The following is a 16,095-nucleotide window of genomic DNA, read 5'->3' as shown; positions in this document are numbered from 1 at the left end:
CTATGACTGCATTTTAAACATCCAGCACAGCTTCTTCTTCTTTTTTTTAGATGCTCATGAACTGAACTTCAAAGTGTCCGTACAGCTTTAATAATGACGGGGATCAAGATGAAGATTTTTAATTTTCCAACTAGAACCCCTTATCACCCCCAGACTCGGCTGGAAATTGAAAGTCGATTCCTCTGGCTATATTAGTTCCAATTAATGCACTTTTTTATTTATTTTTTTTGGCTTTATGTAAAGCTGTTTGGGGAACATTTTTCAGTTTTGGTGCAGAAACTGTGATGAAAGAGGCATCCTAGAACACATCTTGTTGTCTGCTATTCAGTCCTCTTCTGTGCAGGTTCCTAACCCGAGCTCTGCTCTTGGTGCTCTTCATTTGGATCACATTGAACTACTGTACCTAATGTTATTTAATGAGATTTAGAGCTCTAGAGAGTCAAGTCTAAACCTCAGAAGTATCAGTTATAAGGATTGTTGAATGTTCAATTCATCTGTTTTTATGAAAATCCTTGACTTTTTCCATAGAAGTCATCCACACTCCACTCACAGTAAGAGAAAGCAAGGTAACATTCAGGGAACACAAAGACGTTGCTGTCTGGAGAAAAATCACAGGTGCTGTGTTTGATGCTGTTGCTCCTGCTTCCTATTTTAAAGTTGCAGTGTTTTCTTTATTGGAGGGCCAGAGCAGGAAAAACAGCATTTCAGGACAAGAGAAGCACTGAGCTTTAGAGGGGAGACTCCTCACGTGATGTCTCTGTCTTTACTTGTGTTCAAACATATAGAAACACAAGTTGATATGAACTGTATTGGTTAACCAGCCGCCGTTCCATCCTCTCAGCAGGAGGAGAGAGATGGGAGGTCATGTCAGTAACTGAGCAGTGCAGAGTGAAGCCTGCAGCTTTTAGTGGAGTGTGTGCAGGTGGATTACGTATGTGTGGGTGTGGGGACTTCCAGTTGCAATGAGATCTGCACACGCTATGGAGTGGAACTTCATTACAAGTGAAATGTATTTTTGGTAACATGATGGATTTTTTTTCTTCCTATCTTTGCTTTATGTGATAATTAACTGATGGATATTTTTTTATGTTCCCTGCTTTTCTTTTTTGTTGCATTTTTATGTTTCTTGTGTTTCTTTTTTTTTTAAATATCAGTTAATGTCTATTTATGAGTGTTCATGGAGTGCAGCAAGGCTATTAGTAGAAGCAAATTGGGATCTTATAAACCATAAACATAAATCAATACATTTATTATAAATAAAAGGTCATTAGCTGCCTAGATAAGCAACTGGACTGTTACTGTACAGCAGGTGGAGCACAAGTAGTCTGTTTGCAGTCTAGTCTGGACTCTTCGTTGTCTTGCTTGTGTGTGTGTGTGTGTGTGTGTGTGTGTGTGTGTGTGTGTGTGTGTGTGTGTGTGCGTGCTAACTGTGATGGACTCTCAAACACATGGCCGAGCATGACGGGGTAGCTCAATATTGTGTGAAAATGATGAATTACAGTTTATAATTTCCTCTCATCTTCCTCGTATAACCCTGTTAACCAGGTTCATGTACAGTATGATTGTGCTTCCTTTTTGAGACACCATGGAAACAAAGGATCAACAATGAACCAAATAGGACCTGCTCATTGATTTAGACAACATTTATAAATATTCCCAGTTCATTGTCAGTTAAATGTCAATCCAGGCAGTCATGCATGATTATTAAGCATTTCTTCTAATCAATACACTCATTCAATTGCCCGTCTACAAAAATAAAAAGGGTAAAATACACAAAGAAGCATCTCAAGACTCTAAATTCTGAGACACAGATAAAGAAATGAGATTTCTCACCATATCTTAGCTCTGCTGAAGTCGGTGGTGCAACTTCCAGCTGCCCTGGAAATGAAGAGAGGATGTGTTATAAAGCATCTGCATCTATATGGCCTGTTTTTCTATGGAGGGGAAAAGTCAGGATTAAATGTCAGACAGTTCTTAAATGGCAAAGCCTTTCAGCCAGGACCTTTTAAACACAGAGAGGCAGTGTAGGGAGAGAAGGGAGAGAAGGGAGAGAGGGGAGGACATTTTAGCAATGTGTCAGGAGAGATGAAAGGGAGCGACGGAGAGGAGCAAAGACCACCTCCCTCGGTGACAGACACAGATGAGGGCAAAAGTCAAATAAAAAAATGATAATTCTGCTGCCAATCAGGCCTTAGGGGAAGTCTGCTGGTCCAGTGATTTTAACTGGTGTGTGTGCGTGTGTGTGTGTGTGTGTGTGTGTGTGTGTGGTGACTGAACAGACAGAAAGAGGTCAAAGGTGTGAGAGATATTTGTTTTCCTGTCGCAATCGCAATTTGGACACTAAAGCTAATGGAAAACTGTTAAAGAGCTATCCATCTGTGACGAGAGTTTGAAGAACAAAGTAAGTGTCGGACTGGAAATGCCACATTAACACGGTCACCGAAGTGTGGCGTAAACACCTTCCTTAAAAACAAGGGATAACTGCTTTGGTTTTAAAGGGGCAGTGTGTAGGATTTACTGCCATAGAGGGTGCAGATTGCATCAGCTCGCCCCTCACTTTACATGACTGTCCAGACCCTTTCTGGGCTACTGAAGCAACATGGCGGTGCAACATGGTGGACTCTGTGAAGCGGACTCACTATAGATGCGGGTGATTATACACTCATGAAAAAAAAATAGTTATGGATATTAAATTCCATTTCTGCCAATAAATTCCATTAAATCCTACACACTGTTCCTTTAAGACTGAATAATTGATAGATAACTTCCTTCAGGCTCTGTGAAATTTAACTTGTTTTTCTAACATGATGAAGTCTCCATCACTTACAGATGCTGCTGCAGCACTGCGGGGGAAACCAGATCAGAGCAGATTAAGCCAGAAGTGTGACCAGAAAAACATTTACATATTCTCATTATAATACCACAGCGCATTACACTTCCATTGACATTTTCAGACTCCTCGTTGTTCTCTGGATCACACGCTTGGTCGAACATCCTTACAGTCAAGAGCCCTCTCATGTTATACATTTATAAAGAAAACTATACCAAACTACTTCACATCTCTTCTCTGATTTATATCTAGAAACTACGGTTCCAGTGACTACGTAACCTTAGACATCCCTCATGTACTGATGTTGGCAGGACTGGTTTCAGGTACTACGCACCTTTTAAATGGAACAAACTGCCCTCAGACTAGCATTCCCCTTGGAGATTTAAAGGGTATTCTAGGATTCTTGTTTTGCGTCCCTGTGAATATTTCTTGTTCTCGGACCTCGCTTGGAAAATAGATATTGATCTCAATTATATAAATTAAATAATGAATTAAAACTCAGGCAGCAGCATAAAAAAAACAAACATCTGCCTCCATCCTGTCTGCTGGCCCCGCCCCTTTCCAACTCCTCCTCGCTTCCTCCTTTACTTTCAGGACTCCGTGTCACATTACCAGCTTCGTGCTACAGTCTTCGGTTCAACCCTCGTCTCATGTTTCTGAAATGACGACGGACAACTGTTCGCCCCTTTCATCAGCAAGAGAGTAGAAAAAAACAAAAAAAACAACCCTGCTGACACATTCACAGAGACGCACGCACCAACATATGCTCACCATCATTGCTTACACACTGCCTCCAGCTTCAGCAGCACCTTGTGCATGGTGAAATACTGTCTGCTTCCAATTCCCTCCTGAACATTAACTCATTTCACAGGATTTAGGGGAAAAAATCCTCTCAGCTACAAAAGCAAAACATATCAAACCACGAGACAGGAACAAGCTGGCAGAGGTGAAGATCCCACACACTGAAGACGGATGTCTTCGGCAATCAATTACCAGAACACATTTCTTTCCATTTATTACCCATCCATGGGTTGTTCTAGGATTTAATTAAAGGCTTCCGATGGTCCTCCTGTGCTCATGTGTGAGTTGATGCAGCGAGTCTTCTGTGGTTATCAACCGCATTAAAAGTTTTCTCACTGAAACTTGCCTCCGGAAAGCTGATGCTGAATTGTTCTCAGCTGTTGTAAGATGTGTAAGAATTTAGGAATGAGAGAGTGTCACTAACCAACGGCACCATACCTGGGATCAAGAAATGAACCAATGCAACACATCAATGTGGCTCATATCAGGAGCCTGCTGCTATTTTCCCCATCACTTAAAAAGAATGAGGCCAAGGGAAAATGCGGCTGAGCCACCGTCTCATCACATTAAATATTTCCATTAACAAGATTGCAGAATCTCTTTTTCTCTCCCAATCCACCGGACTTCCTCCAGCTATTTATTAGAACTGTGATAGCTGACATGGCTGCTTATTGCCCCCAGAACTCCTCCGGTACAAAGTATTGATTGCATTGTATCTGAAATCCCTCAGAGTCGCTGTCCTTAGAGAATTCGATTGCAACAGACAGGGGAGGTGACGACATTTAAGGGGCTGTGACAAGTAGCTAACCGGGAGCATGATTAAATACCGTAGCAGCCATGTTTAATTCTTCTCAAACCTTTTCTCATCTTCAATCCACATCCTGCAGAATCACCTGTACTCTGTGTCTACTTTTGAAGAGTTACCATATATATATATTTATGCTGTTACAAAGTCTGATTCAGACTACACGATATCAGACCAATTCTAGCCTTGTGTCCGTGTGAGTTGGAATCGAGGAAATGGAGGAAAAATGTATTGAACTATGGCAACATCACCCCCCACTCTTTGATGTTTCAAGACCGAAATAGCAGAGGTACGTCAGCAATCTGCTGAGCATCAATGACATCACACTCATCGTGTGAATTGACCAGCACAGATGGGTCGGGGATCAAAGTGTAATCACAGCCAAGTCTCGACAACACTTTATGACTCTCGAATTAGACTCACATCGAGGTGCTCATTGCCAGAACATTTAAATATTGAAGTCGGGGAACGGGAGATTTTTCAGATTGACTTTGTTGGTTTATTCCCTCCTAAACTGCTTGCTGCTCTGAAATAGTCTGTTTGAAGAAGCAGCGCTATTTGATTGTTTGAAGGCGAGGTTAAAGTCCCACGTTCATGTCTTTGTTTTGCTGACAAATGCTTCATCCCACACTTTGTCTCTTGGTGTCGGTACAGTCTGAAATTGAAGTGTGAACAGCGTTTTGGAAATTGGAGAAATTGGCCAGCGAAGGAAGCGAAAAGCTAAGTTCTTTCTCATCAAAACAAAGTTATGATGAATACATGTCTGCAAGTCCATTTAGTCGCCTCTATGGAAATGATAAATAGAGGCGTATGATTTTCTGCAGATTCAGGTGTGAGTGTTACATCGGTAGAGACCATCAGATTATAAGTATATTGTGTGCGAATTCAAATCAGCAAACGGGAACAATAGAAGCCGATAGCTATTCATCAACCGCACGGCAACTTGCTATTCTCCGATGATTTATGAGAAGAAAAGAGCAAATTTCACAGAACACAGAATGTGGGTCAACACGTCAGGGACAGTAAGACAATGGGGGGAAAGTATGTTTGTAGCAGACCGTTTTAGGATGCAGTTCATTTGTTCTAGATCGGGTGATTAGATTTAGAATCTTGAGCGCTCTAATGCAGTTGAGTCCACGTTAAGCGTGATTTGCATACAAACATTCATTTGGAGGAAAGCCTCTATTTCTGTTTATCTGCCCCCCTTAACGTGTCTGGAGGACTTCTGAAGGCCACATCACAAATTAAAAGGCTCTGTCCGCTGAGGGGAAATGATAAGTATGCCACCAGTAAATACTGAATTAATGAATTGGTATATAACTGGGGGAAGAAAAATCACAGCACTGGGAAATGACGCCACACAAAGTGAAGCCTAAGGCGTAGCTGATTTGCAGCAAAGCCCCCCCTTGTGAGTTCAGTGCACTATGTTTAGCAGGTAGACAAATGTACACACACAGTATTCCCACAGTGCCAATTAAGGTAGCTGTGTAGGGCCTGAAACAAAACACAGAAACAGACCCTGAATCCTTAAAACCATCCCCCCTGACAAACGGCAAACCACTAGCGACAGCAGAAAAAGAAGAACATAGCATTGTTTCCTCTCGCCGTTAAAGTTGGCACCCAGTCAGTAGGAACAAATGACAAAGACAAGACGAGAAAAAAGAAACATTTATAATTCAGCAATAGGCTGCCTAAAAGACTCAGAGAGCCTCACATAAAAACTGCAGTTTACAATGAGTTCCCCTGTGTTTTCTGGCAAAACACACACAGATATGGTTCCTGGGGGACGATACAATTCACAAGAATGGTTACGACCAAAAACAACATAATAATAATAACACTTTTTTATGTATAAAACTTCCTCCCATGATGAATGTGAGGCGGGCTGACAGACTCACGTTCACAGTAATGGTTTTCAGTGCTGCTGGGGACAAAAGTGAAGCTGCTCTTCTATCATCCGTGCAAGTTAATTGCAGTTAACTAGATGCACCTGGCGTCGCGCATGTCAGCCATTGGTCATTAACAGCCAGCGGTACAAACACATGCACAGGTGTTTCACGTATTTGCACTAATTACAACCTCTGGAGGTCTGTTCAGGCATCTTCCTGCGGCATGCTGCAATGATTTCAATATCAGTTAGGGGAAGGGACGGTTGCTTAAACAGGGCGGCGTTGGCACGAACTACAGTGATGCAGTCAGCTTCATCTTTCAGATTGTGCAGGGCCATTTGCAATTTGCTATATCCAGGTGGTTTCGGCCCTGTAGAAGACGTTTACCTACCATACTGCTGGTAAACTACATATTGTACTGAACCTGCTGCATAAGTCCAGGACTTGAGTCAGCACTTTCTGTTTCCTGGACCAGGATTGTATCAGTTGGGACACACCCACTCTTATAGAGTTGACCTATAGAGTGAACGTATCTGTCCTACATTCAAACCTGAAACGTTTAATTTTGGAAGCTAGTGCAGATCAAACAGAGCTGTGAAGGAGAGTGAATACTGGATGGAAATATGACACATCCTTCAATATGTCTTTGAGGCCAAGTCAAGTCAATTTTCTAACTAAACTCAAAGTCTTACAAAGCAGTAAATACAGAGCTTGACAGGAACACAAACCTTAATAACCTTCTATTACCTGCTATAAATTGCTGACTTCAGTCTTGTGGGACTGCAGTGGAATCAGCAGCCATGGTGACTGTGTAGCAAGGTCAGTTACAGAAGCCTCTGGGGGGCCCAGGTACAAACCAAGGAGAAAGCTGGGAGGTGAGATGTGTACCGTAGTGTGTTTTGGTACATCTCATAGAAGTGTCAGAGGGAGGGACAGCATGGGAGTTGTGAGATTAGAGGAAGAAGAGGGTGAGTGAGGAGACGACAGAGCAAAAGAAATCAAGGAGTTTGAAGGTGACAAAAGAATGGGTTTGGCTTCAGAGGTCAGAGTATCTAATGAAAAATACAGAAAATGATCCACCCCTGTCTGTTATGCTCTCAAGATCATGACCTCCTGATTGAATGGGCAGGACGACAAAAACAAACACCACCTTGAATACCAAACACATCCCGTTGGGCATAATAATATTAGCTGGGCTCCTGTAGTTGCCGCATAATTTGATTCATGTCTTGATCCATCTGTCTATGTTTCACAAGAACGAACTGTCATATGTAGCAACCCCCATCTTTCATATCTTCTGAATCATACAATTATAATTGGTGCCACATTGACAACTGGACAATAGCCAATAGATACAGAGCTCAACTAAGACACGCCCACGCCCACACCGGAGGGGAAAACAACACATTGACTTTGTATTGTGGCTCCTTGTCACTCATCTTTGTCTGCTAGCAAACAAAATAAAAATGTCTAAAAGCCAGAAATAAGTTAATGTAAGCTGCCAAAAAAAAAAAGAAAAAAAGAGGAGTTTATTGCAGAAAATAAAGTGAAATGTTGAAGCTTTTACGCTCAGGCCTGACTAACATTAGCTTTTTACTTCTGGCGATTGCATTCACACGTCACTTGGTGAACAAAAGATGTAAGTATCATAAATGTTTGTTTTCTACAATAATCCAAAATACAATTAAAAAAAATTCCAATTGACTTTTTTGTCGAGGGAACAAAACAATGATGTCATCTTCCTGCCGACAATCAGCTAGCTTCCGAGCTTGAGCCTTTCATTCTGATCCTCTGTAATACAAACTGTCTTCCTTACCACCAGCAGCCTCTCTCTCTCTCTCTCTCTCTCTCTCTCTCTCTCTCTCTCTCTCTCATAACATCATCATCATCATCACTCTGCTTATTTGTTTCTTCATCATCGGAGATAGCAGGCATCATATTATGTTTTGGGGTTCGGCAGCCGCTGCAGTTGAAAAAAGTTTCCAATAAAAATCCACTCTCCCCTTCCACACGGAGGTTGATGAGTCATTAATGGGCAGCAGCTCTGTTGCTGGCAGCAAGTCAATAAATACACACGGCGTGTTATTACTGTCGCGTGTGATGAATGGTGTGTGTTTTCTGTTCACAAATGACCAGAAATATGTCACAGCAATAGAATCGACTATCTGGCTCGTTATTAACTCGAGTAGCGATTCGGAGAGAATGACTGTTGCCGTTTAGAAAGTCAAGTAACAGCATGACGGCAACATCACAACGGTGCAACAGGCAAATGTCCGACGCCGCTGATGACTGTTGGTTCACACCAGACTGGAGAGTCCCTTGTTTTAGTGCATTGTCCCAGCAGGTAAAATGTCCCTGTGGACTCACATTACGCAGCAGTGGGTCTGAATTAGCATGGAAATAGGACTGGATGAGCAAAGTTGCTCTCCTTTGTCCGTTGGTTCGGGCGAGAAGGCTATAATTTGAAAGGAGGTGAGAGAGGATATGGCGTCTCACTTTCAACATATAAAGTGGTCTATAACATCACAGGGTACTGTGAAAGCAATGCATTGAGCTCAGAAAATATGATGGCTCCCTTTGAAATACATGAACCTGAGGAGAGTATGAAAGCTTTGATCCTTCATTACACCTGCTGAATGTGGTTCAATACACGTTTAGGATGAAGACGAATTTGAAAGGGAAAGAAGAAAGGAAAAGACGGTTTGATAGGATTAGGGTGACGGAGGTGAAAAGTAATAAAGAACATCCAGACATCCATCCCCCCCACCCTTCATCTCGCTTCTCTTTCTCCTCTTCTGCATCTCCAGTCACCTTCCCCCTACAGTATACTTCTCCATGCTAGGAGCCACGGAGGGGAACTGCTTCCATCTCGTCTCCTCTCACGTTTTCCTTCTCACCAGCAGGCCTGTGGGAAAGCCACGTTAGTGTCGAGGATGTCACTGAGTCACCCGCTAGCTGATAATCACGGAGGCCAGATGGAGCAGAAGGACCGCCGGTCGCTCATTCAGTCATCGATCTGCTCCATTGCCATCTTTCTTCTCACCTCTCCTTTCCCTCATCTCTACTTTCTACTCATCTCTATGTTGTTCTCATCTTTACTTTCCCTCACCTCTACTTTCTTCTCATCTCTACTTTCTTCTCACCTCTCCTTTCCCTTATCTCAACTTTCTTCTCACCTCTACTTTCCCTTATATCTACTTTTCCTCATCTCTACTTTCTTCTTATCTCTACTTTCTTCTCCACCAGATTCTGTGAACGCGCCCGTGTCTTCTCTCATCGATAAACAGCATGGAGTACACGCTACACAGAGGTAGGCTGGCTAACTTACTCATCGATAGCAACTGCTAACGTCATGTAGCGTATGCCTAGCTTGAGGTGTGTGCCTGTGATATTGTAACATGCGTGAGGGGGGAGGTGGGATCTGTGGCGTGTGCACAAACTGTGAACTGCGCTGAGTGGACAGGATGATATGGGCGCGGTGGATTTTTGCAAAACAAACAACAGGCTCTACGTGCACGTAGAGGCACGTTTTTTTTCTAAAACCGGATGATTTATGTTGTTCTATGGGAGCATAGTGTCGGTTTCAGTGAATACGATCAAAAAAATGTTGCCGACTGCGACTTTCATTTGTATCTCTTTCTTTGCATCTCTACTTTCCATTATCTCTACATTCTTCTCATCTCTACTTTCCATTATCTCTACATTCTTCTCATCTCTACTTTCCTTTATCTCTACATTCTTCTCATCTCTACTTTCCTTTACCTCTACATTTTTCTCATCTCTACTTTCTTCTAATCTCTACTTTCCTTTATCTCTACTTTCTTCTCACCTCTACTTTCCTTTATCTCTACTTTCTTCTCACCTCTACTTTCCTTTATCTCTACTTTCTTCTAATCTCTACTTTCCTTTATCTCTACTTTCTCCTCACCTCTACTTTCTTCACATCTTTACTTTCTTCTCATCCAAGTGGACAGATTATGTGATTTAGTGACAGAATTTTCCCTCCAGCAAGTCGTTTAATTTCAACCACTACTCAAACATCGACGTGTATATAACAGACACATTAGTTGCTGTGCTTGATTTCAAACATGCATACAAAATGATAAAATAACGATGTTCTTATGTTCAGTAAATGTGATTTTGATTTGGTGAAAATGAATTAATGAAAGTGAAGTTAATATCCTCATCATATCTAGTGGACGCTCTTTTATTTCCTCTCTCTCTCTCTGTCATTGTTATACCCTCACAATGAAAAATCCACGAGAGCAATATCTACTGTATTAGCTATCTGATAATTAATTGTCTTATTACTCCAAATATTAATATTTCTTTGGTGCAAATGAATAATGAATAATAATCACTAATCTGGTGTCTGAGAGTGTTATAATCTTAAATGTGACCATTATAATCATCATCAAAATCCTGCTGTAGGTCAGAGAGGTCATCCAGCTGTGCTTCAGGGTGAGTATTATTCTAAACTGTTATTTCAATGAATAAAATCACAAAATATCTTTGATGCATCTCAGTTCATGTCTCTGAAACGCTCTATGTTGACATTTTGTTGATGTCACAAGCTCGGTTGTTCTTTCTGTCTTGAGGCAAACTAAAAAATTGTCCTAGAAGACTATTAAATATTTATACACTGTTGCCCATAAAGTTTGAATTTTGTTTTCAGACACACTCCTCTGTTTATTCCTATTTCAATGCATCAGTAATAACTTTTGACCAGGTACAAAGACTACATTATGTGTCACAATTATCCAGGTGAAATGAATTCATGCATAACTTTTGTTTGGTGCTATAAAAGACAAGACATGCAAATGACTCCAACTTTGATGTGTAGAGGTGATGTGTATCCTCTCAGTCTTCCAACACTCTTCAGATTACTGCATTTACAGCACTCTATGCACCATGACTCTGAGATGTAACAACAAACAAACCTCACAAGTTCACTGTTCTACTGAGTCTGCAGTCCTCCTCAGCTCAGAGTCTGAGAAATACAGAGTCTTTCAGGATCTTTCAACTCTGTGTTTTGATTTCACAGCTTTATTGTTCTGGCTGATTCACTTGTTTCCATCTCCAGCAACCGGCTGTTTTCAGCAAAAACCCTCTGATAAACAGATTGTATGCTACGTAGCAAACACCAAACAGCACACAGACAAAGTTAGCAGCTAGCTGGTGATGAACATAGTGGATTATGAATTAGCTAAAGAGGCAGAACCAAGTCAGAATTATCGGAAATATATTCTGCAAGAAATCCAGATGATGTGTAAATATATTAATTTAATCATTAATATTATTCAAGAGCAAAATGCAGAGTAAATGTGAATTAATTCAGTGAACATGGTGAAAAACAGCATGGCCTTCTTCCTGCACGTGACCCCATTAACCCCGATGACCGGCCAGCACAGAGATATGTCAGCGAGTCTCAGGCACAAACACACATCCACTTTTTCCTCACCATTCAGCAAACCTGCATATAAACATCAGGGAAATAAGGGTTTTCCCTCTGGCTAGAGAGATGATGGCTGCTGGCCTGTCTAAAAAAATCAATCTCTCAGCGGGCAAAACAGTGAGAGAGCGTGTCGAGCGGTCCAGCATTCACTGATTCAGCTCATCGGCGGGCCCGCACATACAGTAGGTAAGACAATCCCCAGGGTTTTTATAGCGTGAAGGTGAGGATGCTAGCGAGCTCCAGCCAGGCAGGAACCATAGCTGAGAGCAGAGGAAATGAATCCCCTCAGAAGTCACATTATTCTCTCATCTTTGGTTGAGGAAATATCAAGTTGTAAATCAACCCAGCAATGTCAATCTATTTGGTTGTTGTTGATAGAAAACCACCTCAGGCCCTCTGGTGAATTTCACAGGAAGGATGGAAGCTCTAAATATGTCTCTAAAGGTCATAATCTCTCCATTTTCATGCCACGCTGCGCGTCCGCTTTTTTAAAGAAGCATGATATTCTCTGATAAGCGCAACAATATCAAGCTCATGAGGGATTTAGCGCGGATTGCTCGGTGTAGATATTGCGCAGGGAATGCTTGCAGCATGTGGTCAGGATGCAATCAGCCACATCTGATGGGGAAAGATGATGTGCTATTAGGAGCTCCGATCGTGGACAATCTCACTGAAATGCCTCGTAATGATGGTCGGCTTCAATTTTGTGTCCGTTCCCCAGAGTGTGGATACAGAGTTGGAACCAGGCATTCCAAGTCAGGTGATTGACAAACTTTCTGTTTATTTTTCTTTTTTTTTATAGAAAACTCAATATCTTCTGTGCAATGAGGGAAACAATTTAATTGGAATTGAACAGGGTCAAATCCTCTTGGGCAATAAATATGGCTAAAGGTGAGAACACCAAATAGCAGTGGCCTGTTAATAAAACAGCACTGTTTATCTGTGTGGTAATGTAACCGCTAGATCACACTGTCAAGCTTCACAGCCATCGTCTTCACCGCCATCGCCACCATCCCTGTAATCACGTTTAACATCATTATCACTGACAAAACTACTTCTGCAGCCAAACATGTTCTGGCAGCCAGCAGAAGCATCACTATTTGATCATATATGGAGAGAAGGGACCGACTGCTATGACCCAATCAATCATGTAAGGAATCAATACCTTCACAGACAGCAGCATGCTTCCCTCCCCCTGTTATATTTATGTTTTTCACGCATGATTGTATCGAGTGATTTATGACACGCAAAGAAAAAAAACACTTCTTTATGTTTTTTCCTCCCCTAATCCTCTTTTGGCGAGGTAAAAAAAACAACAAAACCAAGCAGAACGATGGAAATTGTTGGTCTTAAAACAGACAAACAGATGGAAATTTTCAAGCCACAGTGTCAGGCATGCTTTTATTAACAACGGCAGTCTGGGCTGTTATTTGTGCACGCCGTTGCTAATTGTTATGTAGAGCCTCGTGTGCAGAGAAGAAACAGTACACACACACCATATTAACAGCAACGATGCATGTACGTTCAACATTCAGCAGTCTGACGCTATAGTTTACAGGAGCCTATATAGTACAGGGAGAGTCCAGCAGTGGTACTCATAAAATAAGAACAATCAAATTGTTGAGAGATTAGGGATTATTCTTACTTAGAACCTTCTGATACCAGGAATTTTTCAAGCTACCCTGCAGGGTTGGGAATCATTTGTCCATCATGAGACACTAGAATAAACAAAGCTCCACTGAAAACTCCACTTACTCCCCCACAACCCTGCAGAAACAAACAGGGTTTCATCCAAAATTCAAGGGCTCAGTGCAACGAAGCAGATATTTTAATCAATTTCAATATTAATGTTAATATATTAATATTATTTTCACTTAAGAAGTGAAAAGAGCATTGAGAATATTTTCTTTTTCTTTTTTTCTACGACAGTAGAGTTGCATTGCTCATTCAAATCCAATATCCAGCACTTTGGCAGGGAATGAAAAGCAAAGTCATTAGAGAATAATATGAGTTGAGTAAAGAGAGAAATATGGAGGGTGACGGGAGCTCAGAAGAGCACGCCACCAGAGAGAACCTCATGTTCTGCAGAGCATCTTCATCATCACTCACATCTATCCTCTATTCCCTTCTGTCATTTATTAATCGACCCACTTCCTTTTTATCTGCAGTCTCTTTTTATCGGTTCCTCCACTAGTCTCATCATTTCATTCTTACGATCCGTGTAACCGAACTAGTGATTTACTTTTGAAAAAAAAAAATGTGATACTGAACTGAAACATCCGAGTGTCCGTACAATTCATCACGACTCTACTAGTAGGTAGCGTGATACTGTATGCTACCCCCTACTGACAAAATGTGTGAAAGATGCTCATGGAATAGATATAGTAGTTATAATGGTGGCACACTGTATTGATCCTTACCAGTCTTGCAATTTTTTAAATTTTCCGTTACCCACCAGGAGACTAAAATCAAAGCTCTTAACCACACTAAAGGTTACTTCATTTTACAGCTGTAAACTGGAAGAGTAGCTCACGTCAGTAGTGATTACACTGATATGAATATCTAACTCCAGAGTTAACTGCTTGTCATTACTATCCAGTGAGTGATATGATGCAAAAACCAAATACCACCAATAATACGCATTTTATGATAGGATATTATGTCCAATGTTGTATATTATCACTTGTATTGTTTAAAAAGGATGGCTGAACTGTATAGCCATGCTGTATGCCACTTAATATGAACACATTGAATGCTTTACTGCATCACCTACCTTGAGCTATGGCTATGGACTCGAACCTGTGCAGTTCTCGCAGCAAACAGGTTCGCTCAGACGGATGGAGAGTATAAATAAACTCCTTGGCTCCCCGTGGAGAGTTGAGCGGCTCCACCGGCTCTTTCAGCGGGTGTGTGCCAAGGTTACACCGCTGCATCAGCATGGAGAGAGGAGGCTCCGAGGCGAACCGTGTTATAACGGGTGTTTGGTGGTTGCCGAGTCCGCCTGTGGCCAACCCAGTCCCGGCTCTCAGAGAGAGGGCGGGCCGTAGGACTCTCCGCAGGCTGGGCAGCATCGCTGGGATGGAGGGTAGAGAAATGCGCCGGGAACCTGATGGCGAACAACATAACAGGGCCTATTTAGGTCAGGCTACCACTTTCATCCCCAAAACACGTGACTTGCCGCTTATTAAAATCGTCTTTTGCAATCATTTTAAACAACCGCTGCAACGATGTCGCGATAACACCCGCGCGGAGACAGCTTGGGTTATTTAAGGACAAAAACGGCCAACACGATAACAACTACTAGATATTTTCACAACATAGTGACTCGGCCCATTTCAAACGCCCTTCTGGGAGAACAAAAAGTAGGAAAAGATGCGACAGCTGTCCGAAAATCAACTTGTCTCGTCGGACGCACCTCAGTCGACGCTCCGCTGTCCCGTCCAGCAACCTCCGCAGGGAACCTCGAAGCTGATCCGCCGCTCGCCTCTTGTTTCTCTACAGCAGCCGCTCGCAACCCCGGTCCGCTAACTCACTAGCAGGCTGTAGCATTCGTACAAATCACATATTTGCGGAGCGTAGATCCCGGCTGGTGTAACCTCTGGCTGACAGGATGGTGTGGGGAGGATGGGAGGGCACTTCGGCGGCCAGCAAGCCCCAGAATATTTTCCAATAGCAGCGCAGCTTTCCTCCGTGCGTAAGCGTGACGGCACAGGGAGGACGCACGCACATCCAGCAGCCTATACACGAGGACAGGAACAGCCAGTTGTGTGCCTGTAATACTACAGAACGGCTGAAAAAATACGATTCATTAATCCTGCATGTTTCCTAATTCTAATTGGCGAAATGTGTGGTAACTAGTGATATTTGAGCTACTCAGCCAGACTAAGGTCCACACCCCAGGAAAGTATGACACCATGTGGAAGCTATTCGTAAAATAGGAAGCCTGTGCACGAGGAAAGAGGAAAAAGGCGTTTGTTTTACTCAAAAGGGCCTTCTGTGCGAGTGTAGGAGACTAGACGCCTCAGGATGGGGGGAGGGAGCGACGAGAGCTCCCCCTGGTGGCCAAAACCAAGCACATCATCCGTTTACATCCTAATCGAAGGTAGTGAAGGCGTTAACCAGCCCATATAACTTCTGTTCAGTTATTGTTGAAACTGTATACATGACAATGTTTCCCACCCGCCCAATTTACAGACAGGGTCAGTGTAAAGCTTTTGTCAGAAGCAAAACATTGAATACACGACTCATTGTGCGAAAAGTTCAGTAATAAATGCGAGATTAATAAATAGATAAATAAATAAATACATAAGTATTC

General features: G+C 42.2%; 2 protein-coding genes across 2 annotated transcripts in view; one reads left to right on the top strand and one right to left on the bottom strand.

The window, feature by feature from the left end:
* LOC311024676 (transmembrane protein 65-like) overlaps positions 1-15,423 on the bottom strand; it is a 29,857-nt gene extending 14,434 nt beyond the window's left edge. The window contains exons 1-3 of the mRNA XM_084027196.1: positions 15,196-15,423; positions 14,554-14,886; positions 1,834-1,878 (exon numbers count right to left, since the gene is read on the bottom strand). Coding sequence (XP_083883322.1) covers positions 1,834-1,878; positions 14,554-14,851 — 343 coding nt within the window. The 5' untranslated portion in view covers positions 14,852-14,886; positions 15,196-15,423. The remainder of the gene's footprint in view (positions 1-1,833; positions 1,879-14,553; positions 14,887-15,195) is intronic.
* The window catches only part of LOC311023896 (tumor necrosis factor receptor superfamily member 11B-like), a 214,375-nt gene that overhangs the window by 60,288 nt on the left and 137,992 nt on the right, over positions 1-16,095 (top strand). The gene's annotated exons all lie outside the window — the stretch shown is intronic.

Source organism: Eutrigla gurnardus, assembly GCF_963514095.1.
Source record: "Eutrigla gurnardus genome assembly, chromosome: 14".
NCBI classification, from domain to species: domain Eukaryota; kingdom Metazoa; phylum Chordata; class Actinopteri; order Perciformes; family Triglidae; genus Eutrigla; species Eutrigla gurnardus.
This window is presented reverse-complemented; position numbering and strand designations above follow the sequence as displayed.